Source organism: Leptopilina heterotoma, unplaced genomic scaffold, assembly GCF_015476425.1.
Source record: "Leptopilina heterotoma isolate Lh14 unplaced genomic scaffold, ASM1547642v1 Lhet_44, whole genome shotgun sequence".
Taxonomy (NCBI): Eukaryota; Metazoa; Arthropoda; class Insecta; order Hymenoptera; family Figitidae; genus Leptopilina; species Leptopilina heterotoma.
The window spans coordinates 1,470,225-1,497,551 of NW_025111084.1; the positions used below are offsets into that span (position 1 = coordinate 1,470,225).

General features: G+C 22.8%; 3 protein-coding genes across 4 annotated transcripts in view; 1 reads left to right on the forward strand and 2 right to left on the reverse strand.

The window, feature by feature from the left end:
• The window catches only part of LOC122506849 (collagen alpha-1(IV) chain), a 29,486-nt gene extending 8,997 nt beyond the window's left edge, over nt 1-20,489 (reverse strand). For both annotated transcript variants that reach the window (XM_043619215.1, XM_043619214.1), the window contains exons 1-6: nt 20,085-20,489; nt 11,130-11,172; nt 2,297-2,414; nt 1,484-1,785; nt 963-1,097; nt 30-137 (exon numbers count right to left, since the gene is read on the reverse strand). In XM_043619215.1, the coding sequence (XP_043475150.1) occupies nt 30-137; nt 963-1,097; nt 1,484-1,785; nt 2,297-2,414; nt 11,130-11,172; nt 20,085-20,104 (726 nt within the window). In that variant the 5' untranslated portion in view covers nt 20,105-20,489. The remainder of the gene's footprint in view (nt 1-29; nt 138-962; nt 1,098-1,483; nt 1,786-2,296; nt 2,415-11,129; nt 11,173-20,084) is intronic.
• LOC122506947 (female-specific protein transformer-like) lies at nt 20,169-22,229 on the reverse strand. Its single transcript, XM_043619394.1, has 3 exons — nt 22,147-22,229; nt 21,327-21,603; nt 20,169-20,420 (listed from the first exon to the last, which is right to left on the reverse strand). Exons 1-3 carry the CDS (start codon nt 22,227-22,229, stop codon nt 20,169-20,171), a joined length of 612 nt encoding a protein of 203 aa, XP_043475329.1.
• Nucleotides 21,910-27,327, forward strand: part of LOC122506850 (collagen alpha-1(IV) chain) — a 57,769-nt gene continuing 52,351 nt past the window's right edge. The window contains exon 1 of the mRNA XM_043619217.1: nt 21,910-22,728. Coding sequence (XP_043475152.1) covers nt 22,633-22,728 — 96 coding nt within the window. The 5' untranslated portion in view covers nt 21,910-22,632. The remainder of the gene's footprint in view (nt 22,729-27,327) is intronic.

Sequence of the window (27,327 nt, forward strand, 5' to 3'; positions counted from 1 at the left end):
TAAATTTTAGAAAAATAATAAAATCTTACATCAGTTCCATTGCAACCATCGCGACCAGGTAAACCTGAATTTCCTGGTGGTCCTTGAACTCCTGGAACACCGTCGATTCCAGGGTATCCAGGAACTCCAGTCATACCCTAAGGATTAATTATTTTTGTTATTAATCACTCTTTGTAAACTTTTTAGCAATTTTTTAAAACTTGGATATTATCTGGTTTATTTAATTATTTTTTCAACGGAAAAAAAATTATTGATTGGAAAATCTATTTTCTAACTTAAAGACAATATTTCACGACTGAAAAAATTTTTTTCCAACCTGTTCATAAATTTTTCCGTCAACAAATATTTATTCCGTTTAGAAAATAATTATTTTCCAGTCGGACAATATTTATTTAAGTTAAATGATATATTTTCTGACTTAAAGAAAATATTTTACGACTGAAAAATACATTTTCTGACTTAAAGAAAATATTTTACGACCGAAAAATACATTTTCTGACTTAATGGAAATATTTGACAACAGAAAATTTATTTTTCAGTCTAAAAATAGTTTTTTTTAACTAATAAATAAATTTTTCAACGAACAATTATTTTTTTTTACTTATAAAATATTTCTTTTATCTAGTAAATAAATTTTCCGACCAAAAAAAAAATTTGTTTACTGTAAAAAATAATTTTCCGATAAAATTAATATTACTTTACTGAAAAAAATTGGTCTCATTGAAATAATAATTTCCCTCATGTAAAATATATTTTCCGACCGAAATAATCATCTGTCTGCTGAAGATTATATTTTCCGACCAAAATTATCATTTATCTACTGAAAAATATATTTTTCGGTTAAAAAAAATTGTTGATGACTGAAAAAAATTTTTCCTAACTCTAAAAAACCGTTTCCGACTTTTCAAAGAGAGAAAAAATTTTCTCAATTTATTAAAGGACTTCGTAATTCTGTGCCTTACTCGATCACCCTTATATCCTCTTGGTCCTTGAGGGCCGGGATCACCTTTATCACCTTTCTGACCAACGAGACCTTCTATTCCAGGAAATCCGGTTTGACCCCGAGGTCCTTGAATTCCAGAGGTACCAGGAGGACCCTAAAATTAATTATTTTTAATTATAATGCAATTATTTATTTATAATTAATTGTAGTGTAATTAATTATTAATTACATTGTAATTAATAATTAATAGTTAGTTATAATTAATTAGAAATTCTAATTTAATTGAATATTAATTATATTGTAATTAATAATTAATTATAATTTAATTAATTATTAATTCTAATGTAATGAAATATTAATTATATTGTAATTAATTAATAATTATATTGTAATTAAATATTAATTAAAATGTAATTAATTATTATTTAACAATTATTCAACGATTATTTTAATTATTAATTGTTTACACAATTATCTAAAATTATTGAAAAAAATTTTTTTTTATTTTCTTTTTTTTCTAAATAATTTCTGTCATCTTACTCGTGATCCCTTTTCGGCGTAGCATTTCGGAGCGCAATTTCCACCTCCTGTACAATTTTTTGCACCTCCGGGATGCGGATAGACCGCGTATCTTCCGCCGCCGTCTTCTCTTTCCGCTCCCGATGGTGAGTAACGATCTCGATCATATTGCGAAGAGCCTTGTTGACCTCGATGAAAATTTCGGTCATAAGTTTCGCCATAATTTCTCGAGTCTCCATATCCTTCTCTATTGTTATTGTAGTACGTTTGATTCCATGAGGAACCGCTATTGTATGATGTTTCGTAGTTCCTGTCGTTTCCATCTGTAGGCAATTTAATTTTTCAGTATTTATTTAAATAATTAATATTTTCAAGTATTTTAAAAATTATTATTAAATTAAATTTATATTTCCAATTGTTTATTACTGAATTTTTAATCCTTTTTTTTAATTTTTTATTAATTTTTTTATTTAATTACAAATTATGAAATTATTATAATTATAATTAATAGCAATTGTCATTAATAATTATTATTTGACTAATTGTTTGAAATTTCTGGCCAATTAAATTTATGTTTATAATTTTCTATTACTTAATTTTTTATCTTTTTTTATTTCTTTATTTTTAATTTTTTTTTTATTAAACAATTGTGAAATTAATTAATTAACCTTAATAATTTAAGGTTGTCATTAATAATTATTTTTTGACTAATTATTTGGAATTTCCGATCAATGTAATTTATATTTATTACTGTCAAACAAATTTCCATTGATAATTTTCCTAATAGCTATAAAAAAAATTATTGTTTATTTATTTATAATGATAAATAATAACCATCATAATCGTCGGGTTGTTCTTCTTCATAAGGCCGATATGTATCATCTTCATCCGCATTCGGAAGTTTCTCAATGTCACCTCTGTGTTGAAACCTTTGTCGATCCGATAAATTTTGCTGAAAAATAATTTTTTTCTGTTAATATTTTTTTTTTCTTCTTAAGTTAAGAGAAAATAGAATACAAAATAAATAAAAATACACAAAGAAATTATATTAGTGATAACGGAAATTTTTTTATTCATTTTTTTTTTTTTTTGTTCTTCTATACTAAAGAGGGGAAAATTTTTTCTAGAAATTAATCTACACTTATTTGTATAATGGAAACGAGGAATAAAAAGAACAAATTTCAAGCACATGTTGTAGATAAAATGTAAATGACAAATCTAAAACGATGACCTATGAACTTGATCGACCCTGCGTATAAATAATCTCAGTACAAAACGAGTTCGTTTCTTTAAATATATATTTATATAAACATGTAAATATATATATACATTGAAAAATGATGTCATACACACAATGAAATGATGTACTCGGCATTATTTAATAACTACAATTTAATAATTGTTTATCGCTCCTATTTATAAGAATATAAAAGTTTGTTTAAATAAATAAAATAAAAAATTCTATAAATATGGGAAAATTATCGATCGTAATCTAAATTAAGATTAAAATACAGTTTAAAGAAAAATTTGTAAAATATATAAATAATAATAAATAATAATAATAATATATTCTAATTAAATAAACTATTCTTAATACAAATAAATATTTATTTAATAACGGACAAGTAATAATTTATTTGAATTAAATAAATTTTTTTCAGTGTAATTTATAATTAATACGTTAAAAAATAAAATTAAATAAATAAACAAAAATAAAATAAAAAAAAGAAATAAAAATAATTATAATTTAATTATTTCTGTGTAAAATGTTGTGAATATAATAAAAATAAAATTATAATATAATATAATACAATTATGATATAATAATTGTAAATATAAACCGAATTGTAATTAAAAATTAAATTTTACATGAATGTGAAAAAGTCGAAGACAATAGAAAAAAAATTCATCAAAATAATTAAAAGCAAACAAAAAGTATAAAATTCACCTGATAAACAAAAATAAAATCGACTAAAAAAAAGAAAACAATAAAAAAATTAACAATATCCAAATATTTTTTTCTACTATTTCTCGTGGCAGAATCAAATGAATAATAAAAAAGAAAACAAAAGAAAAATTACTTTAATTTCGTTATTTCGTAATTTTTAAAAATCGATTTATTCAAATACTCCTTTGGCAATGACGTTGGGAAATGAGGTTAGTATTTAACATTGAAAATCATCGCAAACTTATTACGCAACATGAATATCAAATGACGTAAGAAAAATATTGTCTGTGATATTAAAATTATGAGAATTTAAAATCAAAAAAGAGAAAAAAAAATTTCTTTCTTTTTTTTTTGATAACTTACACACTCAACGCGTCTTTTTTTGACAATTTTTGTTTTCAATAACAACTTAAGATGGAGAAAAATATGCTATTGAATGAAATTATTATTTTTTTTTTGTCACGTTCCTTATTTGACAGGATTTCATTCATTTGCGAATGTTCACTTCTAATCCCTAATCAAGCTAAGCCCAATTATTCTCAACTCACCGATGACCTCGTGCTCTGTGCGACAACGAGATTGAAAATAATTGGATTCAATTCCCAGAATCTTATATTGCAAAATTTCGTTCAGTTATTCCTTTCCGTTTTTTCAAAAAAATTTATGTTTTATACTTTTGCCTTGAGTTTTTTTGGTGTTATTTTCATTTTTTTTCTTTGATTTTGGTCGTATTTTGGATTCTGGTTGTTTTTTGGTTCCTAGTAATAATTTATTGCTATTTGAATACTGTTTCTAATTTCTACCGTTACTTGTAACTTTTGTGACAAGACAATTGTTATTATTTGCAACAATTGTTATTTGTAACAATGAATATTTGTAATAATTGTAATTTGTAACAATTGTTATTTGTAATAATTGTTATTTGTAACAATTTTCATTTGTTACAATTGTTATTTGTAACAATTTTCATTTGTTACAATTGTTATTTGCAACAATTGTTATTATTTGTAACAATCGTTATTTATAATAACTGTTATTTGCAACAATTTATTCTTATTATTTGTAACAATTTTTACTTGTTACAATTGTTATAAATAACAATTGTTAAAAATAACAATTGTTATAAATAACGATTATAATACATAACAATTGTTACAAATAACAATTGTTATAAATAACGATTGTTACAAACAATAACAATTGTTGCAAATAATAACAATAAATTGTTGCAAATAACAGTTGTTATAAATAACGATTGTTATAAATAACGATTGTTACAAATAATAACAATTGTTGCAAATAACAATTGTTATAAATAACGATTGTTCCAAATAATAATTGTTGCAAATAACAATTGTTATAAATAACGATTGTTACAAACAATAACAATTGTTGCAAATATTAATTGTTATAAATAACCATTGTTACAAATAATAACAATTGTTGCAAATAACCATTGTAACTAATAACCATTATTACAAATAATAACAATTGTTACAAATAATAACAATTGTTACAAATATTAACAATTCTTACAAATAATAACAATTCTTACAAATAAAAATGGTTACAAATAAAAATGGTTACAAATAACAATTGTTACAAATAATAATTGTTACAAATAGCAATTGTTACAAATAGCAATTGTTACAAATAACAATTGTTACAAATAACAATTATTACAAATAGTTATAGTCACAAACAATGGTTGTTACAAAAACATTGACCAGTTTCGGGAAAAATTACCCAAGATCTCAATCAAAAACGAAAAAAGAAACCCCAAGAAAAAGAATCATTTTGCAAAAAAAAAAATTTGAAATATCATTATTAAAAATTTTTTTTCCATTTTTTGGTGTGTAAAAATTCATAAACTAGATTAGCAAGCGACAATTCGTGCAACGAAGCTATAACCCAATTTTCTCAGATAGAAGATATCTCGTCGTGCCGGTTCAACAATTGTTCCTTTTTATCGTTTTTCTGACCGCCTTCATGAAACCAAGATTACGCAATGCAATATATGCGTCGAGACAAGTGTATTGTGACAAGACGTTCTCCACTACATACCTTCTTCTCGCATGATACTCACACACTCTTGTATTATTCTCCAGCTTCCTTTGCATCTTCATCTCAAAGTCACTTTTCTCTCTTCTCCCATCCTCTCTCTCACTCTCTCACTCTCTCTTTATCCCTTTCTCAAGTCTCACCAATCTTTGACTTTTTCTACTTTTTCCTATCACTTATGTGATGCCCATTAAGCACACGTAATGAATATTAATACATTTATAAACCGTAATATTCCAACGTCATTGCAGAATCAACGACAGATTAATTTTATTTTTTTACACAAAAAAAAAAGAAAAGAGAATTGAAAGTAAATTAACAATTTGTAATTTATTTATATACGTTTGTAATTATTTATTATAAATAATTAATATAAATAAATAAATAATTTCTTTTATTATTATTATTATTATTATTATTATTATTTTTTTATTATTATTATTATTATTATTCATAATTTATTTTGTTTTTGAATTTTTAACAAATAAATAACAAACAAGTCGAAATTATTTATTAATTTTATTATTTGAAGAGTTACTCAATTTTCCAAAAATAAATAACAAATAAGTCTAAATTGTTTATTAATTTTATTATTTGAACAGTTAATTAATTGTCCAAAAATAAGTAACAAACAAGTCTAAATTGTTTATTAATTTTATAATTTAAACAGTTATTCAATTTTCCAAAAATGAATAACAAGCAAGTATTAATTATTTTCTAATTAGTAAACAATTAATATTTGCTTCTTATTTGTTTATTAATTAATTGTTAACTAATTAGTGAACAGTTAATACTTGTTATTCATTTTTTAAATCAACTGCTTAAATAAATAACCAAAAAAGTAATAAAATAGTAATTATTTAATGGTATTATTAATTAAATTTAATTTACTTAATAATTAATTAGTTATAATTATAATTATAACTATAGTATTAAATAATTAATTTAATAATTTTATTTTTATTTATAAAGGTAATGAACTTTCAAAAAATAAATAATAAGAAAGTAATAATTAGTTACTAATTAGTAAACAATTTATACTTATTGCTAGTTGAAATCTTTTACCAATAAATAATAATATAATTAATTAACAAATTATACTTTTTTGTTATCTATTTTTAAAAAATTCCATAACCAAATATAATAATAATGATAAACAATAGTAATAAATCATAATAAAATTAATAACAATTACCTACTTACTTGCTATAGGTTTTCTTGAATATTCAATAACGAAATAATCAATGAATAATAATAATAGTAATAAATAATAATAATAATAATAATAATAATAGTAATAAATAATAATAAATAATACTGATAGCATTAAATAATAATAAAATTAATACTGATAGCAATAAATAATAGTAAAATTAATAAACAATCATTTATTTTTATTGAAATAAAATTCTAATATAAAAAATTTATTTTTCTTTTTTTTTTTTTTGAAGTAAAATTATCAAAAAAATACGAAATGAAATTGTAAGTAAAAAAATAGTGATTGAATTGTTATTTGCGTAGAGAGAAAAATAATTTCATGACCTCCATTGGTGGCCTTTGCCTCAGATGTAAAACAATAGTGTTTGTAGTTGTATAATCCTATATTATGTTTATTAACGAATAATATTGAAATAAGTGAAACTATTTTAAGTAAATGAGTAAGTGAAATATACACGAGTACGATGATTATTATACATCCAGAAATGAGAATTTATTGAGGGAGACCAATCGTAGGCGAACAGGATTTTCACCAACTGCACCCTAACTCTTTAAATATCACAAATCTAGGTCCACTTCTTGTTACTAAATGTCTTTATATACACGAATTACCTATTTCAATTTCTATAGTTTCTGAACGAATTTATTTTCTCATTTACAAAGACGCCCTATTTTTCTATAAAAAACAAAATATTTTTCGAAAAAATAAATAATAATAACCTAATAATAACAATGTAGTAATAACAATAACAATAAATTATTAGCCATTAATTATTGTTATACAAAAAAATTTGTAGTAGATTATTTATTAATAATATTAGCATTAGAAACAAGTAATACAATAATATTATAATTGCTCATACGAATAAATAAATTATTATTTATTACTATTTTTTATTTTTATTATTCTAATTGAAATAATTTGTAAATATTGTAAAATTTACAATTTTTTCGGCTATTGGAAAAATTAATTTTTTATAAATTGGTAATTTTTATTTTTTATTTGATACGGATTCTCTCTCTGACAGTGGGGTAAGAACGGTTGTCATCATTCAGGAGAAAACTAGATTAAAATAAGTAAAAAAAAAATTCTCTAAGTATAAAACTTTTTGTCGCTGTCAAAATATAATTATTTTAATTGTATCATTGTATTATAATCGTATTATTATTTTATCTTATATAATAATAGAATTATTTATATTATTATTATTTGTAAAATTTATTATTAATATTAATAATATACAATATTAGTAATATAAAATATTATAAATAATATAATATTATTTATATTATTATTATTTATTATTATTATTTATTTTTGTTAATTATTAGTAAATTTGAATTTCTTCTTTAACTTTAAAATTTTTTTTTTTGAAAAAATAGAAAGGGTATAGAAAAGGTAAAAAATTTGACTGAGTTGGATAAAGGCGTAAAATTAATTTGATTTTTCAATTTTTGCCAAGTTTTTTAAACATTAAAATTCGAAAAGTAGGAATAGAACAACTGGGAGGAAGAAAATAGTTTATGGGAATGTGTATTTTCATACCCTCTGTTTATATACATAATATATATTTTTTAGCAACGCACAAAAAAGGCACTAGCATTGTTTATGGCTTCAGAACCGTATATGCAGATAAGGTAAAAAGTACTTGGCATAAATCTTCCCGTCGGTTAAAGACACCTTAGCATTTTTTCCCCCCATACGAAAAAGGTATAAGAATATCCCATTATAAGTTCGAGGAATTTTTATAATCAATTTTAATATTAGTGAAACGATTTTTATTTCGTATTTTGTAATTAGTAATTCTTTACTATTATTGCCATTATTATTAGCATAATAATATTACCATAATTATTATCATATTAATAACAATAATAAAAGACGATATTTTTGTTAAAAAAATGTTATCCTAAATTTTTTTTTACTTTCATAATTTTGAATTTGAAATAATTTATTTCTTGTATAGAATTTTATTAAAGTTTTTGAAAACAATTCAATTATTTCGAGGAAATTTATTTAAAACTTTTGAAAATAATTAAATTCTTTTCAGGAATATGGAATTAAAATTGTTCTGAAATTAATTGAATTCTTCCAAAGAATTTGATTAAATTTTTTGAATTTAATTTAATTCATTTTCAAGGAATTTTATTAAACGTTTAGGAAATAATTGAATTTTGGGAAAAGAAATTTTATTGAAATTGTATTGAAAATAATTAAATTTGTCAGAATAATTTTATACTTTATAAAAACAATTAAAATTGTTGCGATGAATTTTATTAAAATTTTCGAAAATAATTGAATTGTTTGGAAGAAAATTGAAATTCTTTTTTGGGAAATTCAGTTAAAATTATATTGAAAGTAATTGAATTCGTCTGAATAATTTTCTAATTTATGAAAACAATTTAATTCTTAAGACAAATTTTATTAAAATTTTCGGAAATAATTGAATTGTTTGGAAGAATTTCATTAAAAATTTTGAAAATGATTGAATTCTCTCAAATGGAATTTTATTAAAATTGGATTAAAAATAGTTGAATTCGTCTGAATCATTTTATAATTTATGAAAACAATTCAATTCTTGAGACGAATTTTTTAAAAATTTTCGAAAATAATTGAATTGTTTTGAAAGAATTTCATTAAAACTTTTGAAAATAATTGAATTCTCTCAAATGAATTATTTAAAAATTGCATTTAAAATAATTAAATTAGTCTGCATAATTTTAAAAATTAATGGAAAAAATTCAATTCTTGTGACGAATTTTATTAAATTTTTTGAAAATAATTGAATTGTTTTAAAGAATTTCATTAAAAGTTCGGAAAATAATTTATTTGTGTCGAAGAAAATAAAATTTTTTTTAAGCAATTTAGTTAGAATTTTATTGAAAATAATTGAATTCTTCTGATTAATTTTATAATTTATGAGAACATTTCAATTCTTGCGATGAATTTAATTAAAATTTTCGAAAATAATTGAATTGTTTTGGATGAAAGTTAATATTCTTTTTTCGGAAATTTAGTTAAAATTATTGTTTGGAAAGTAATTGAATTTGTCTGAATAATTTTTTAATTTATGAAAAAAATTCAATTCTTGAGATGAATTTTATTAAAATGTTTGAAAATAATTGAATTGTTTTAAAGAATTTCATTAAACGTTTGGAAAATAATTGATTTGTGTCGAAGAAAATTAAAATTTTTTTTTAAGGAATTTAGTTAAAATTGTATTAAAAATAATTGAATTCGTCTGAATAATTTGAAAAATTAATGAAAAAAACATTCAATTATTCTTGTGACGAATTTTATTAAAATTTTCGAAAATAATTTAATTGTTTGGATGAATTTCATTAAAAGTTTGTAAAATAATTGAATTGTGTCGAAGAAAATTAAAATTCTTTTTAAGGAATTTAATTAAAATTGTATTGGAAATAATTGAATTTTTATAAAGAATTGTATCAAAGTTTTTGATAAATTGAATTCTACTTTTATTAAAAATTCTACTTATATTAAAAATAATTTAATTCCCCCAAAGAATTTTATTATTTAAGAAAATAATTGAATATTTGCAAAGAATTTTATTAATATTTCAAAAATAATAATAATAATAATAATAACAATAATAATTAGTTAAAAATTTAATTTTTTAAAATTCTGAATCTTAAATTAGTTAAAAATTGAACTTGATATTTAAAAATTATTAATTAATTAATTTGAAAAATTTTTTGAAATTTGCCTTATATTAATAAATTAAATAAAGTGTTCAGCGCACAAACGCTCCGAACATTTTATAGTTAATTAATAATTTTAATTGAAATAATAATTAAATTATAATAAATTAAATTATAATAAATTAAATTAACAAAACAATTTTTTAAAAAATGAGGAAAGTACTAGAGAAAATTTTTAGTGAACAGAAAACGTATATAATGTGAAAAAAACAAAAAAATTTCCTAAACAAAATTTTGAAAATTAATTCCATTCTAATTCGGGAAAATAATACGATGATTGATTGTTAATGAAAATTGAGAAAAAAATTTATAACTGTTACAATTGAAATATATGTAAAATATGTAAATTAATTTATTAATCGCAGAGAAGCGGAAATGAAATGCTCTCGATGGATAAACAGCTTGAATATTTATCAAGGGAACTATTGAGAAGTGTAGTATTTGTTTAATACTAAAACAGTTTCGAATTCATGCATAGGGATAAAGTGCAAATTTATATATTATGCCGCATATAATTACGCGCATACATATAATCTCAACAGACATGCGTGTGACTCACAATATTCGTGATGAATGAATGAGTATAAATATGATAAAAAATATTATTGTCCTTATAGTTATTTGGTATTATATTTTCCAACTATAAATATTGTATTTAAAACGTGAAAAACATTCTCGAAATTTATTTTTCGTGAAAAATATTGAAAATAAACTTACCCCTTTTACTAAAGTGGCGAGGCAAGCCAGGGTCGCGAGCCATCTGTAAAAATAGAGAACTTTTATTAAAGTATTTATTTTGGTATTTTTTAGTATATTATTAATAATAATTTTTGTAGTAGTTTTTTGTATTTTTTTGGTATTTTTTTTTGTATATGATAATACTTTTGTAGTACTTTTTTGTATTATTTTAGTATTTTTGTATACGATAGTATTTTGTAGTACTTTTTAGTATTATAAACAATACAAAAAAGTACTATAAAAATACTATAGTATTTTTTTGTATACGATAGTATTTTTTATATTGTTTTGGTATTTTTTCTGTATATGATAGTATTTTTTTGTATTGTTTACAATACAAAAAAACAATACAATAAAGTACTACAAAAATACTATTATATACAGACAAAATACTAAAACAATACAAAAAAGTACTACAAAAATACTATGGTATTTTTTTGTATAGTTTTAGTATTTATTTGTATACTATAGTATTTTCGTAGTACTTTTTTGTATTGTTTTAGTATTTTTTCTGTACATAACAGTATTTTTGTAGTACTTTTTGTATTGTTTACAATACAAAAAGCACTATACAAAAAAGTGCTACTAAAATACTATTATATACAGAAAAAATACTAAAACAATACGAAAAAGTACTACGAAAATACTATAGTACTTTTTTGTATTTTTATTACTTTTGTTTGCTACAAAAATTTTTTATATATTGAAATATAGATAGGAAAATTTTTTTAGTACTTTTACTAATTTTAAGTATTTTTTTTGTTTACTGTTACAGTAGTGACAATTATTATTATTAGATTTAAATTATTTACACTCTTAGCAAGCACAGAGTTTATCTAAAAAAAAAAGAATCGTTTTCTATAAAAAGCCACAAATCCAAAGCAGTAAATCAGAATGATTTAGAAGCATTCAGTATAGATTTTTATTTTAAAATAGATTACATAAAAATAGTATTTTTATTATCAACACTTTTATTTTATTCCTCTATATTCATAATTAATTGGATGAAAAAAAAGATTCTCTCAATTTTTACTGATTAATGATAAAATTTTCTTTATATTAAATATTGATACACACAGAGAAATATTTTATGTGAATCAAATATAATTTAGTTCTGTTAAATAAAAGAGTATTTTTGTCAGAACTCAGAAAATTTATTATTTCTTCTGTATATAACATTTATTCGACAAAGAAAGAATTTTTTTATTTGAATCAAATAAAATTTAGTTTGATCAAAAAAGAAAATTTAATTTGAAGAAAATAAAATGTATTTAAATCAAATCAGAACCGGAATCGAATCATTGCTTTAAATAATTTTTATTTGATTTAAATAAATTATCGGTTCAAAGAAATTTTCTTGGTTCACGAAAATTTTATTTGATTCAAATAAATTTTGTTGGTTCAAATGCAAATTTTATTTGTGTCGAATAAAACTTGTTTTAAATAAATTCTATTAGGTTCGAAGAAATTTTATTTGATTCAAAAACATTTTTATGCTTCAAAGACAAATTTTATTTTCATTGAATAAAATTTTCCTTGGTTTAAATAAATTTTCTTTGGTTCAAATAAATCTTCTTTTAATTAAAATAATTTTATCTTGGTTGAAATAAAAATTTGATTAGTGTTTAATAGAATTTTCTTTGGTTCAATTTTTGTTGTTTCAAATACATTTTTTTTCGTTTAAAATTTTTGGTTAAAAATCTTGAAAAAAAATGTTGGTTCAGATAAATTTTTGGTGGTTTAAATAAATTCTATTTGATTTAAATAAATTTTTATAGTTTTCAATAAATTCTGTTTGGTTCAAAAAAATTTTATTTGATTCGAAGCCATTTTTGTGGTTCAAATACAAATTTTATTTGTGTTGAATAAAATTTTTATTGGTTTAAATAAATTTTCCTTGGTTTAAATAAATTTTGTTTGAATCAAATAAATTTTTTTAGTTTATAAGTTTAAATAGATTTTTGTTACTGGTTCAAATAAACATTTTATTCCTGATAAATAAAAGTTTGCTTGATTTAAATAAATTCTAATGTATTTGATTCAATTTAAATTTCATTTCATTGAAGTAAAAGTTTTATTTGTGTTGAATGGAATTTTTCTTGGTTCAACTAAATTTTATTTGATTCAAATAGATTGTTTTTTGGTTTAAATAAATTTTTTCTTTGTTTAAATAAATTTTCTGTTGTTTAAATAATTTTATCTTGGTTAAAATAAAAATTTTATTTGTGTTGAATAGAATTTTCTTTGGTTCAATTAAATTTTGGTTGTTTCAAATAAATTTTTTTTCGTTTAAAATTTTTGTTGCTGAAAAAAATTTTGATTCAGATAAATTTTTGTTGGTTTAAGTAAATTCTATTTGATTTAAATAAATTTTTGTGGGTTTTAATAAATTCTGTTTGGTTCAAATAAAAATTTCTGTAGGTTCAAATAAAAATTTTATTTCTGTTGTAGAAAATATTCCTTTGTTTAGATAACTTTTCTTTGTTTCAAATAAAAATTTATTTGTGTTAAATAGAATTTTCCTTGATTCAAATAAATTTTGTTTAAATCAAGTGGATTTTTTTTTAATTTTAAAAGTTTAAATAAATTTTTGTTGGTTCAAAAATAACAATTTTATTCGTGTTGATTAATATTTTGCTTGATTTAAATAAATTCTAGTTTATTTGGTTCTAATTAAATTTCATTTTGTTCAAATGAAAATTTTATTTGTGATAAATAAAATTTACGTTGGTTGAAATAAATTTTGTTTAATTCAAATAGATTTTCTTTGATTTAAATATTTTTTTTATTTATACAAATAAATTTTTTGTTTGTTCAAATAAATTTTGTTTGATTCAAATGGATTTTCTTTGATTTAAATAGATTTTCTTTGATTCAAATAGATTTTCTTTGATTTAAATAATTTTTTGTTGGTCCAAATAAAAATTTTAATTGCACTAAATAAAATTTTGCTTTTAAACAAATACCCAAATGATTTATTAGTCTCCATGAAAAAAATACTTTTATTTACCTCAAATAAATAATATTTCGTTAAAATTAAAAATTAAATAAATTAATTAAAAATTTCTCTCCACATGCGAATAAAATATTTAGTTGAACTAAATAAATTTTCCTTGGTTCAGATAAAATTATTGGTTCAAATAAAAATTTAGTTGCTCGATTCAACCAAAGTTTGGTTATTTCAAATAAATTTCTCTTCCTGAGTCTATAAATAAGAAAAAAAATTGAAATTGAAATTACTTGAAATAAATTTCATCTCCTGAGTCTCTAAATGAGAGAAAAAAAATTGAAATTGGAATGAGAATCGTAATAGAATTGTGGATATTTATATATGTGTTAGTATGTAAACAGTGGGTGTTCTAAATAAAACGCCTCAACTTGTTAACTCGATTGGAATATTTCCGGTATGGGGGCCAACTAAACGCAGGGGTACAAAAATATCCCGTTGGATAATGGCGGATGATCGTGAGGCAAATGGTGTATATGTAAAGTCTGGCCTGAGAGAGTCTGTTTCACGAGTTTATAGTCGAGAGTCAAAGGGTGGAAAGGTTGCTGAGAATAGTGGGGGGATCGCACGTGAAAGGAACAAGGATCAGGTGGATGAGCATGTGGGTGAAGAAACATATCATGTAGCAGAAGAGAAAGATTCCAGGATAACAAGAAGGCTCGTCTTCCATCCCCGCAATGTTTATGCGATGATCAAAAAAGGAATTTTCGGTGTCTCGGAAGCACACTGTATTCACGAGATCAGACATCGATCGAGGAAGAGGAAAAAAGAATGAGACGAAGAAAAAGACGGATAATAACGATAATGATGATGAAGAGTATATGATGAGTATACTTTGCCAATCGGACCGTTATCGGAATTTTTTTTCTTTTCTTTCTTTTTTCTTTTTTGAATTTATGAACTGATCGTGAGACAAAAAAATGTAGATCAATTCGTTGCTCTTTTTTTGGTGGTAATCCTTTTTTTTGACTTTAGAAGAAAATCTTTTTACTTTTGAAAAAAATCGTTTATACTAAAAAAAAAATATTCTCTTTTGAAAAAATCTTTCTTACTCGAAAAAAATCCCTTTATTTACATGGGAAACAAATTTTACTTGGAAAAAAAATTTACTTAAGAGAAAAAAATTGTTTACTGGGCAAAAATCGTTTTGTTTACTCGGAAACAAAATTTTTATTTCATAAAGAAAATTTACTTTTAAAAAAATGTTATATACTAAAAAAAATCTATTTTACTCGAAAAAAGTCCCTTTGTTTACTTAAGAAACAAATTTTACTTTCGAATAAAAATTTACTTTTAAAAAAAGTCTTTTTTTCTCGAAAAAAAAAGGTTTTTGTTTCTTTGGGAAACAAATTTTACTTTGGAAAAAAATTACTTCTGAAAAAAATGTTTTTCTCTTGAAGAAAAATTTACTTTTGAATAAAAATCTTTTTTGTACGAAAAAATCTTTTGTTTACTTTGAACAAAAATTTACTTATGAAAAAAAAATTTTTTGCTGGTCAAAAATCGTTTTGTTTACTTGGAAACAAAATTTTTATTTCAGAAAAAAAATTTACTTTTGTAAAAAATATTTTTCACTGAAAAAAATATTTTTTACTCAAAAAAAAAAATCCCTTTGTTTACTTACGAAATAAATTTTACTTTGGAATAAAAATTTACTATTGAAAAAAGTCATTTTTACTCGAAGAAAATGTTTTTTTTTCTTTGGGAAACAAATTTTTATTTGGAAAAGAAATTAACTTTTGAAAAAAATATTTTTTACTCGAAGAAAAATTTACTTTTGAATAAAAATCTGTTTTTCTCGAAAAAAAATTATTTGTTTTTCTCGAAAAAAAATTATTTGTTTACTTTGAAAAAAAATTTTTACTTTAGAGAAAAAATTTACTTTTGAAGGAAATCTTTTTTACTCGAAAAAATGTTTTCGTTTCCTTGGGAAACAAATTTTACTTTGGAAAAAAATTTACTTTGGAAAGAAATCTGTTTTACATTAAACAGTAAATTAAAAGAAAAATTTTTAAGGAAAAAGAGGAATAGAAGTGAAAAAATTGAAGAAATGGAAAAAAAATTTTTGAAAAAAGAAATGAAGACTGTAAGGGATGTTGTAAAATTTGAAGGAAACAAATGAAGATCATCGTTGAAATTATTGAAAGCAAAGATCCTTGTAATATAGAGATGAGAAAATTACAGATATAAACTTACAATTTTTAGAAGTTGAGAAGTGTGAGAAAATGCTGAAGACATAATGTCGGGAGAATTTTAAAAATGTCTGAATTTGCAAGAAAAAAATTTTTTTTTCTCTTTTGATTCTTTTTTAAAAAAAAACATCAACCAATTACAGAGAAAGAAACGGAAAATTATAAAGCGAAAAAAGTTAATGTAATAAATAAATATAAATTAATAAATAATCGTAGCAAATAAATAATAAAACTGAAATTGTTAATTAATTAAATAATTAAACAATTAGATAATTAAATTTAATAATAATTAATAAGTATGAAAGTAATTAATTATAATTAAGTAATTAAATTAACTAAATATTGTGAATAATAGAAACAACAAAAATAATAATAATAACAAAAATAATACTAATAATAATAAATAATAATAAATAATAATAAATAATTAATTAATAATTAATTAATAAAAGGTGTAAAATATAATAATTGTAAATGAAAAATAAAAAAAATAAACAAATTTTTATTTATTTCTATAAATATTATAAATAATAAGAAATAAATAATAGAAATTTGATAAATATAATAATTATAAATGAATAATATAAAAAAGGAATTACAAGTGTAATAAATAAATAGAAAAAATATAAAAAGAAAAATTAATTTATTAGTTTTAATAATTAATTAAATTAATAATTAAATAGCAAGAAAAAAAATAAGAGAAAATACAAAATGATTACATGAGAATGAATTATACTAGGAATTGAACTGATAATTCCGAATTATGAAGAGAAAGAAAAAAATTAATAATCGAAAATATAAGAAGAAATAGAAAAAAAGTGTTTAATGAGATAACCAGAAATGAAGCAAATACAAATAACATATTGTCTTCAAACGGAATTGATTATTAAAGTGAGGAAAAAAAATTTTTCTTTTCGTAAATATTCACTGATAAATAATTAAAATTAAACTAATTAAATTAAAATATAATTATTTTCTTTTTCTTTCTTTAAATGTATAATTCTTGAAAAGTATTTTAATTATTTTTGAATACATTCAAAACACATGTTCAACATGTGTTTTAAATAAATTTAGTCCGGAAAAAAGTGGGTCAAAATGATTCACATTTAGACTGATAAAATTTTTTCTGTGTTTTCTTTTTGGTATTTTCTTGAGAAATTAAAAAAAAAGTCTTAAATTAGAGAAAAAAGAATTTATTATTTTTATCATAAATGAAAAGTTTTGAATATTTTCTTGTTAAGCAGAAGAAGAAGAAGACTTAGATGCAAATTCTGACGGAACAAATTATGGAAAACGGAATAAAATAAAGGGATTATTTGGTATTAAAGAAAATAAGAAAAAACGAAAAAAAAGATTAAACAATTGTGAGAAAAAATTTTAATGAATGAAAATGAAGTGATAAGAGAAAAAAGAGATGATTCTTCAGCATTGAGAGATATGAAGAATGAGAGAGGAAGAGGAAGTAGATGAAAGTGAGAGTATGTCAGTGGTGATCAACCGATGGAAATTTAAGTTTGTCGAATGGAAAGAGAAGAAATGAAATAATTACGAAAGAAAAAATTATTTTTTTTTTTTTGAAATCGGAACATATTAGAAATTAACAATCGCGATTAATTTTTTGAACTGATGATTTTTTTCTTCCGTATTTCCTTTCGCTGAGAAAAAAAAGGTGAAGAAGAAAATGAAGATAAATGAGAAGAAAATGAAGAAAAACAGAAAAATTTAATTTCAAAGAAAATGAAAAGGAGGAAAAATTAAAAACGAAAAATATGGAGAAAATGGAGAAAAATAGAAAGTAAGAAAAAATGCAGAAAAAAGATGAATTAATATCACAGAAAATGAAGGGAAACGAGAAGAAATAATATAAGAGAAAATGAGGAAAAACGAGAAGAATAAATATAGAAGAAAATGAATAGAAACGAGAAGAATAAATATCGAAGAAAACGAAGAGAAACAAGAAGAGTAAATTTGAAAGGAAATTAAAAGAAATAAAAATCAATAAATAACAAATTTAGAAAATTTATTAAAATGAAGAAAGCGAAGAAAAATGATGAAAATTGAGGAAAATCAAGAGAATCATTTAAAACAAATGAAAAGAAACGAAAGTAAATAAAAGAAAATTGAAAAATGTCGAATTAAAGAAATTAATTAAATTAAATTAAAGAAATTAAAGAAATAAAAAGAATTAAAGAAAATTTTAAAAAATAAAGAATTAAAGAATTTGAATAAATGAAAATTAAAGAAAATTGAGGAAAATAAAGAGAATAAAGAAAAATGATGAAAATTGAGGATGACCAAAAGAACCATAAAATAACAAAGTTTTCCATGTGAGGAAGCAAAATTGAAAAGAATCGAAATGTAAATAAAAGAAACTTGAGAAAAGATTTCGAATTAGAGAAAAAGAAGAGAAACAAAAAAAATTGAGGAAAATGAATAGAATCAAAGATTCTCAATCACAGAAAAGAGTGATTCAATATTAATAGAAGAAACATTAAAGAAGACGCGAAATGTGGATAAGAATAAAAGAAATAATAAAAGAAGATTATTTTTAATAATAATAAGATAAAGAACAAAAAGAAGAAGAAGAAAAAATGAAATTAATAATAATAAAAATAATATTAAAAATAATAATAATTATAATAATAATGATGATGATGATGATGATGATGATGATAATAATAATAATCTTAAATAAATAAATAATAAGAATAAAAAAATTTTAATTTAGAATAAAAGAAAATAAAATAAAACAAGTTTAATATAGAAAAAATTCAACGAAGATAAAGAAAGAAGAGAAAAATAGAGAAATAAAATTAATGAAGAATATTAAAAAATGACAAATGTTAAAGAATACGAATATCAAGAATGATAAAAGAATAAAGAAAATGAGAATATTGTATACAAATACTCGAATAATATAAGAAACGGAAAAATTTTTTTTTAATATTATAGAATGGAAATAATGTATAAAAAATTAAAACAATTAATTATTAAACCAAGAAATTAATTAATTATTAAATAAGTTTAGAATTAAATTAATCATTAAAATAGTTGAGGGTTAAACTAATTATTATCATAAAAATTAAATTAATCATTAAAATTGTTCATCATTAAAATAGTTAAATAAATAAGTAAATTAAGAAATATTAAATTTCCCCGAATAATCGTAAATTGATGTGTGTAAAAATAGTGAACAATTTAAAAAAAAAAGAATTTCCCCAAAAGTTTCAAAAGTTAATATTTTTATTCATTCTTTGAACTTGAATTTTATTTAGAAAATTTTGTTTAATAATTAAAAAATAATTTTGAACTAAATATTCATTTGCAATATTCATTTATTTCAGTTTAGTAATTTTTAAATTAAGGCAAATTAAACGAAAGTAATTTTTTAAAATATCGAGAAAAAAATATTTCCTTCATTTTGAACGTTCAAAATTTTATGAAAAGAAAAGGAAAATTTAAGAAACAGTATAATAGAGAAGAAAAACACTAGGGCGGAAAATAAACACTAGTAAAAAGCTAGTAGACAAAAAAAAAATTATGAAAAAAGAAGATTAAAAAAAAAAAATAAAAAATATCGAAAAGATACGAAAACAGGAAAAAAGAATTTGAATGAATGTCTAATGAATCGTTCGGATAGATGTAAATTAACATTGAAGAAAATGGAATTGATGAAAATTGATAACAATATTGAAGAGATGTGTTAAAAATAAGGGTTGAGAAATGAGAACTCACCGCAATCCCGGCCGGATCATCTCGACCCCCCTATTCCTGTGAGGTCTAGGGAGTCGACTTTGGCAGGAGCCTTATTAAGTCCGTTTACGGATGGACTGTCGGGCAAATAATCTCGGGCAGCAGTGGCACCGTGGTGAGGAGACGTGTGCGGAGTCGTCCCATCCAGGGAGGACTCTGAATGAACTGAGGAGGGAAGGAAGGTGGAGGCGGTGGACACGAGCCACGCCAGCTAGGATTCCTCCGCGGCGAGGAGGTTGCTGCCGCCGGTGGTGGTGGTGCAACTTCTTCTTCTTCTTTTTCTTTTTTCCAACCCCTTTTTTCCTTCTTTAGCACCCTCTGCTTTTTTCTTTATTTTCTCTTACTCTTCTTTTTTCTTTATTTCTTCTTTCTCTTTTTCCCTCTGTTTTCTTCTTTCTCCTTTTTAGCACCCTTTGTTTTTTCTTCTTCTTTCTTTTTTTCTTCTTTCTCTTCTTTAACACTCTCTGTTTTTTCTTCTTCTTTCTTTTTTTCTTCTTTCTCTTCTTTAGCACCTTCTGCTTTTTTCTTCTTTCGCTTCTTTATCACTCTCCGTTTTTTGCTTCTTCTGTCCTTTTTTCCTCTTTCGCTTCTTTCTTCTCCTGTTTTGCTTCTTTTCTCTTTTTATTCTTATGCTTCTTCTTTAGCACTCTTTCTTTGCTTCACTTTTCTTTTTTCTTCTTTTTCTTCTCTTGCTTCTTTGGTACCCTTTTTTCTTTTGCTTCTCTTTTAATTCTCTTCTTCTTTTTTTCTTCTTTTCTCTATTTCCTTTATTCTCTTTTTACTTCGTTTGCTTCTCAAGCATCGCCTTCTTTCTTTAGTCTTTCTCTTGTTCTTCTTCTTTCTTTTTCCTTCTTATTAATTTAGTCGTGTGTTCTTTGACTTCTTTTCGAAATTTATTTTCTTTTTCTTCGTCTCTTTGCCTTCTTTTCAGAATTTATTTTCCTCTTCTTTGCCTCGTTTTCTCTTATTATTCGAAATTAATTTTCCTCTCCTTCGTCACTTCTCCTCCTTTTTCGATTATTAGTTTCCTCTCCTTTCACACCCCAGGGGGTGGGGGTGGGGGATTCCCCTTCCTTCCTCTTCGGCTAATTTTTGCTTTTTTCTTTTATGAAGGAAATGGGAAATCTCTTCTTCTCGTCTCCATTTTCCTCTCTTGTTCTCCTCCTTTTTTTTATTTTCCTCTCCTTCTTGGGGGTTTTTCCTTTTCTCTTTGGAGTTTTCCACCTCTCTTTGGAGTTTTCCTCTTCTTTTTGTAGTTTTCCACTTATTTTTGGGGTTTTCCTCCTCTTTTTTGTGTTTTCCACCTCTTTTTGAGGTTTTTCCCCTTCTTTGGGGTTTCCTCTTCTCTTTTGGGTTTTTTATCCTTTTCTTGGGGTTTCCTCTCTCTTTTGGATTTTTTTTATCCTTTTTCCTGGGTTTTCCCTCCTCTTTTGGCTTTTTTATCCTTCTTTCGGCTTTTCCTGTTCGTTTCGTTTCGCCTCTCGGCGCTTCCCTCGTTCTCCTGAGTGATTATAAGCTTCTTATTCTCGTGACTAAACAGACTCCAGACTCAGCGCTCTCGGTCCAGACTAGCAACCGCGAACAGTTCACCAATGAACCCAAGAGGCTGAGAGAACAGATCGCGCATCTCCCCGTGACTGTTGCGCGGTTCCAACTCCCTCTCTCTCTTTCTCTCTTTGATTGGCTCTCTACTCCTCCAACTCTTGGTGGACACACACTCTCTCTCCTTATCTCTCTTTTACCCCCCTGTTTCCTCTCTCTTTTCCTCTCTCGTTTTCTCTCTCTTTCTCTCTCTTTTCCTCTCTCGTTTTCTCTCTCTTTTACTCTCTTGTTTCCCCTCTCTTTCTCTCTCTCTCACTCACTCGCTCGCTCCTCGACTCGCGGGCAAGGCGAGTGTGTGATCGGTTGAAATGTGTTATAGTTGTACGAATATCGGACCGCGCGACAGCAGCGAAACGCGCAAGGATACAAAAGAAAAATAAAAGGGCGGAAGAAGAGCGACGAAAGCGTTTGGCTTTTGAGGAAAAAAGATTCCACCACTCACTCGAATGAAGCGTGAGACGTGGAGTGTGTGTTGAGGAGAGCGAAGGGACACTGGTGAAAAATCGTCATCATCATCATCATCATCTTCTTCTTCTTCATCTTGTTCAGAGAGAGAGAGAGAGAGAAAGAAAAAAAGAGAGCGAGAGAGAGAAGGAAGAGATAGGGGAGACTAGAAACTCCCGACACGACAGAACGAAACAAGGCACGGCGAGACGATATCCTCCGAGACTCTCGACGCGGTGGTGGACCAAACTTTAAAAACAAAAAACAAAAAAAAATTTCTTTTTCTCCCTCGTGATTTTTTTTCCACCTTTAAAAAGAAAGAAAACGACATGACGTGTAGTTTTGGTCGAGAATCGCGGTAGTATCATCCCTCCCCCCACCCCTCTCTCTCTCTCTTCATCACTTGTCCCTACCCCCCTCCAAAATTTTTTCCAATCGGGATTTTTTTCTTCTTTAATTTTTTGACCGCGAAAGAAGAGACAAGATGCGGCCGAAGGGTCGCATCTTAATATTCAAAGTTGCGGAACTTTTATGGATTGTCTTTCTTTTCACTGGATGGATTACAGGTGTTGAGAGTGTGGTGAGTAGTATTTTTTTCCTTTTTCTTGTTATGATTTTTGAGTCGGAATAGTAAAAATTATTTTTTGGGGTGGGAAATGAATGAGAACCACTGTATGATGTGTCGCAAGATTTTTTTTTTTGAGAGGGAAAAATGATTTGAAATGAGTGTTCGAGATTAGATTATTGTATATATATATATGTATGTATAGAGATGTGTAATAATTTGCGTGAAGAGGATGCTGTGAATTTGAATGGGAGATTTTGCTTTTAGATTTATTGGGTGTTTGTGCGTTGATCAATTGTCGATTAATTTTATATTCTTATTAGGTATTATTTCGCTTCGCGACTTCTGTTTCATGACGGATTTATTTTTCTTGAACCAATTTTTTTTAATACAGTTTTTATATTTATTTTCTTTGTTTTAGTTTTTGTTTATTTAAATCCTGTTAAATTATTCATTTATTATTTTTATTATTATTGTTATTTTAATGTTATTATTTATTATTTTATTTTATTAATTTTTATTTATAAATGATTTTAATAATTTTTATTTATTAATAATTTTAATAATTTTTATTTATAAATGATTTTAATAATTTTTATTTATAAATGATTTTAATAATTTTTATTTATAAATAATTTTAATAATAAATGTTTAATTTCTTTTTATATATTTACATTGTTTAAATTTTTTGTTTATATTTATTTTACAAATTTCCTATTGTTTTCTTGTATTTTTTTTTTTTTTTTTGGTTTCTTGTATTTTTTATTTATTATCTTAATTTATTTATTATTAAAATTACTTATTATTTAAATTATTCATTTATTAACTATTAGAATTATCTGTTTACTATAATTATTAAAATTATTTGATTACAAATGTTTTTATATTTGTTGTAATAATTTTTATTTTACAACTTTTCTATTTATTTAATTTGTTGCATTTTTTGTTAAATTTCCTTTTATTTAAAAAATGTTCTACTTAATTTATTTTTTTGATTTTTGGTTCATTTTTATTCTATTTTTCAATTTTTCTATTTATTTGCTATCTTGTAGATTTATTTTGTTTTAGAATTCTACGAATTTATACAAACTACATGTATTTGTAGTTTATTAATTAATTCATTTATTTGTTATTAAAATTATTTATTTATTTGTTATTAAAATTATTCATTTAAAAATTATTAAAATTATTCATCTATTAAATATTACAATTATTTATTTACTATTTACTACAATTATTTACCTACTATTAAATGTTTCTACTTTTGTTAAATTAATTTTTATTTTTATTTTACAACTTTTTTATTATTTAATTTTTTGCAATTTTGGTTAATTTTCATTTGAATTTTTGGTCCAGTTTTGTTCTATTTTATAATTTTTCAATTCATTTTTGCTGGTAAAAAATCTTGTTTTATTTATTTATTATTAAAATCATTTATTTATTTATCATTAAAATTATTTATTTCGAAATTTCACCGTTTATTTTATTTATAGTTATTTATTTATTTATTTATTTTGCAATTTCTCTATTTATTCAAACCGTTGCATTTTTAGTACACTTTTAATAATTGAATATTTTAATTAATCCTAGTTTGTTGTTGGTAAAGAAACAAACTTATTACAATACAAATTAAATTTGTCGAATCCATTTGAATCAATTTTTAAAAATTCATATTTTCTTTTTTCACTGAATTGATTTATTATTGATAAAGAAAAGATTAAAGGCACACCGGATGGTTATTATAAATTTTATGGTACTTTATCTTCAGATGTCATCTGGATAAAGGAACCTTGATTGGTTATGCAGCAGGAATTGAGGATTTGCGTTTAAACATTATTTGCCGGTCACTTTTCATAACTGTAAAGTCTATATTATGTGATGTAATAATTAAAAATAATTTTTATACATTTTTGTCAATTTCGTAAATTAAATTTAATATTTTGTGGCTTTTTTTTTAATTTAAGAACAAATTTCTTGTTATTTTCGAACATAAAATTTAAAAATATTTTACAAATTATCATTGGGACAATTAATTTGTAGTTGCAAATAATAATAGTTGTATTTACTAGTAGTTGCTAAAAATAATTGTTGAATTTACTAGTCGTTGCAAGTAATAGTTGTATTTACTGGTAGTTGCAAAAATAATAGCTACATTCACTAGTAGTTAAAAATAATAATAGTTGTATAAAAATATAGTAGGTAATAGTAAACACTAGTAGTTTTAAATAATAGTAATTGCAAATATTGGTAGTTGCAAACACTAGTAGTTACAAATAATAATAGTTGTGTTTACTAGTATTTGCAAAAATAATAGTTGCATTTACTAGTCGTTGCAAAACACTAGTAGTTTTAAATAATAGTAGTTGCAAATAATAATAGTTGCATTTACTAGTAGTCTCTAGTAGTTGTAATTTCAAACACTAGTAGTTCCAAAAAACACTAATTGCAAACAATGAAAAATGAAAATACTAGTATTTACAAAAATTGGCAATTACAAAACTTGGCAGTTTGAAAAAAATTAGTAAAACCGCAAACAATGTTAGTTAAAAAAGCACGTTAATTTTCAAGCGACTCTTGTAAAATACATTAAACAGTTAATTGAATTGCTAATGAAGCAAGGCGAGTGAAAAAGGTTTTCGAAGAGTGGGAGGGAGGGAATGAGCATTTAAGGAATCTGTATAAGAAGTTCTTGTTGGTTTTTCTTTGAAAATTATAATTGGTGATAATCGGACAATTCATAAGAGCACTCTGCAAATGAATATACATACATTTACCCCGGATGTGATGCTTGCAGCTAAGAATCAAATGCAAAATATGTATACAAAAACTATCTTTGCTATATTATAAATTTATAATATTATGCTCGAGTCGAGTTACACGCACCACCAAGATTGAAAAATTGCATATCATCAACTTTGATGGAGATAAATAATATTTTACATATGTTTCGTATATAATATAATATATACATTTAAATGAAAAGATTTTCAGAATCGTTTATTTGCATCACAGATTCTTCTAGTGAGAAAAAGGAGAAAATGAAAAAGAAACAAGTAACTTCTGTTTTTCTTTTTGTTTTTTTTTTTTAATGAATATTTTATTATGTAATATGAAGATTTTTATTATTTATCAAGTAATAAATAAATTAATTAAAAAATAAATTAATGAATAAAAGAAAAATAAATAATAAAATAAATTAATAAATAAAATGAAAATAAATAATAAAATAAAAAAAAATTATTAAAATTAAAATATAATTAATACAATATTATAGCGCGCGAAACATGATATTGAAATTTATTATTTTTTTCCAAATTAACAATATTTTTTATTTTCGAATATAAATTTCAATTGTTGCGATTAATTTCAAATTCAAAATTTTAAAAATTTACTTCTTATGTTCTTAGATAATTAATTGTACTTGTTTATTGTTTTCAACAATTTTTATAAAATTCTTCGCAAGAATTCAATCATTTTCATATGTAAATAATAACATTCTTCGGAAGAATTCAATTATTTTTATAAATAGTAAAATTTATTGCGGAAATTCAATTATTTTCAATACAATTTTAATATAATTGTATTTAATTTCGCGAAAGGATTCAATTGCTTTTAAAGTTTTTTATAAAATTTTTCGATCGAATTCAATTATTATTAATACAATATTTTAATAAAATTCAATAATCAATTTTTTTAATTATTATTACTTTCAAAATTTTCATTCAAAAATATTTAAAAAAAAACTCTGCTATTTCATAAAAAATTTCAAAGAAATTCTTCAAAAGAATTTAATTAGGATTTTCAAAAATTTTAATAAAATTCTTTGGGAGAATTAAATTATTTTCATGAATAATAACATTCTTCGGAAGAATTCAATTATTTTCAAATACAATTTTAATAAAATTCAATAATCAATGAAATACAATTTTTAATTAAAATTTTAATTATAATAATTAAAAATTTCTAAAGAATACTTGAAAGAAATTCTTCACAAAATTCAATTACTTCAAAAATATGTAATTAAAATTATTAAGGAAACTCCATTGTTAAATTAAATAATTAAATAATTAAATTAAAATTTTAATAAAATTCTTCAGAAAAAATGTAATTATTTTTATAAATAATAAAATTTTTCGATGGAATTCAATTATTTTCTATTTGATTGAAATAAATGATTACTTTTCTATTAATTAATAAATATTTACTTGAAACAAATAATATTTACTTGAAACAAATAATATTTACTTGAAACAAACAATATTTATTTAAATGAAATAAATTTAAATCAATAATTATTTGAGCCAAAAATTTCAGTATTTGAATTAATACATTTTTTCAGTATTTTATTACACTTATTTATAAAATTATAATGTTATCATTATTACAATAGAAAATATTTAATAAAAAAAATTTAATTACTCCTATTCATTCTTTTCGAGTAATTAATTAATTTATATATAAAAATTTTAATAGTGGGTCATTTTTCTCGTTATAGAATCTAATAATTAGTGAAGTACTTTATGCCTATATGGTATTATGTGATAAGACAAATTTTAATAAGTATGTCTCGCTTTTTGTTCTTTGTCATACATATATGTATATGCTACATATATT

Excerpts from the sequence above, each read along its gene's own strand:
- LOC122506947 (XM_043619394.1), bottom strand. The coding sequence starts at position 22,229 with ATGATGATGATGATGATGACGATTTTTCACCAGTGTCCCTTCGCTCTC. Across the intron at positions 21,604-22,146 it reads ACGTCTCACGCTTCATTCGA|GAGAACGAGGGAAGCGCCGA; the intron begins GTGAGTGGTGGA and ends ATAATCACTCAG. Across the intron at positions 20,421-21,326 it reads GAGGAAAACTCCAAAGAGAG|AGGGTGCTAAAGAAGGAAAA; the intron begins GTGGAAAACTCC and ends AGAAAAAAGCAG.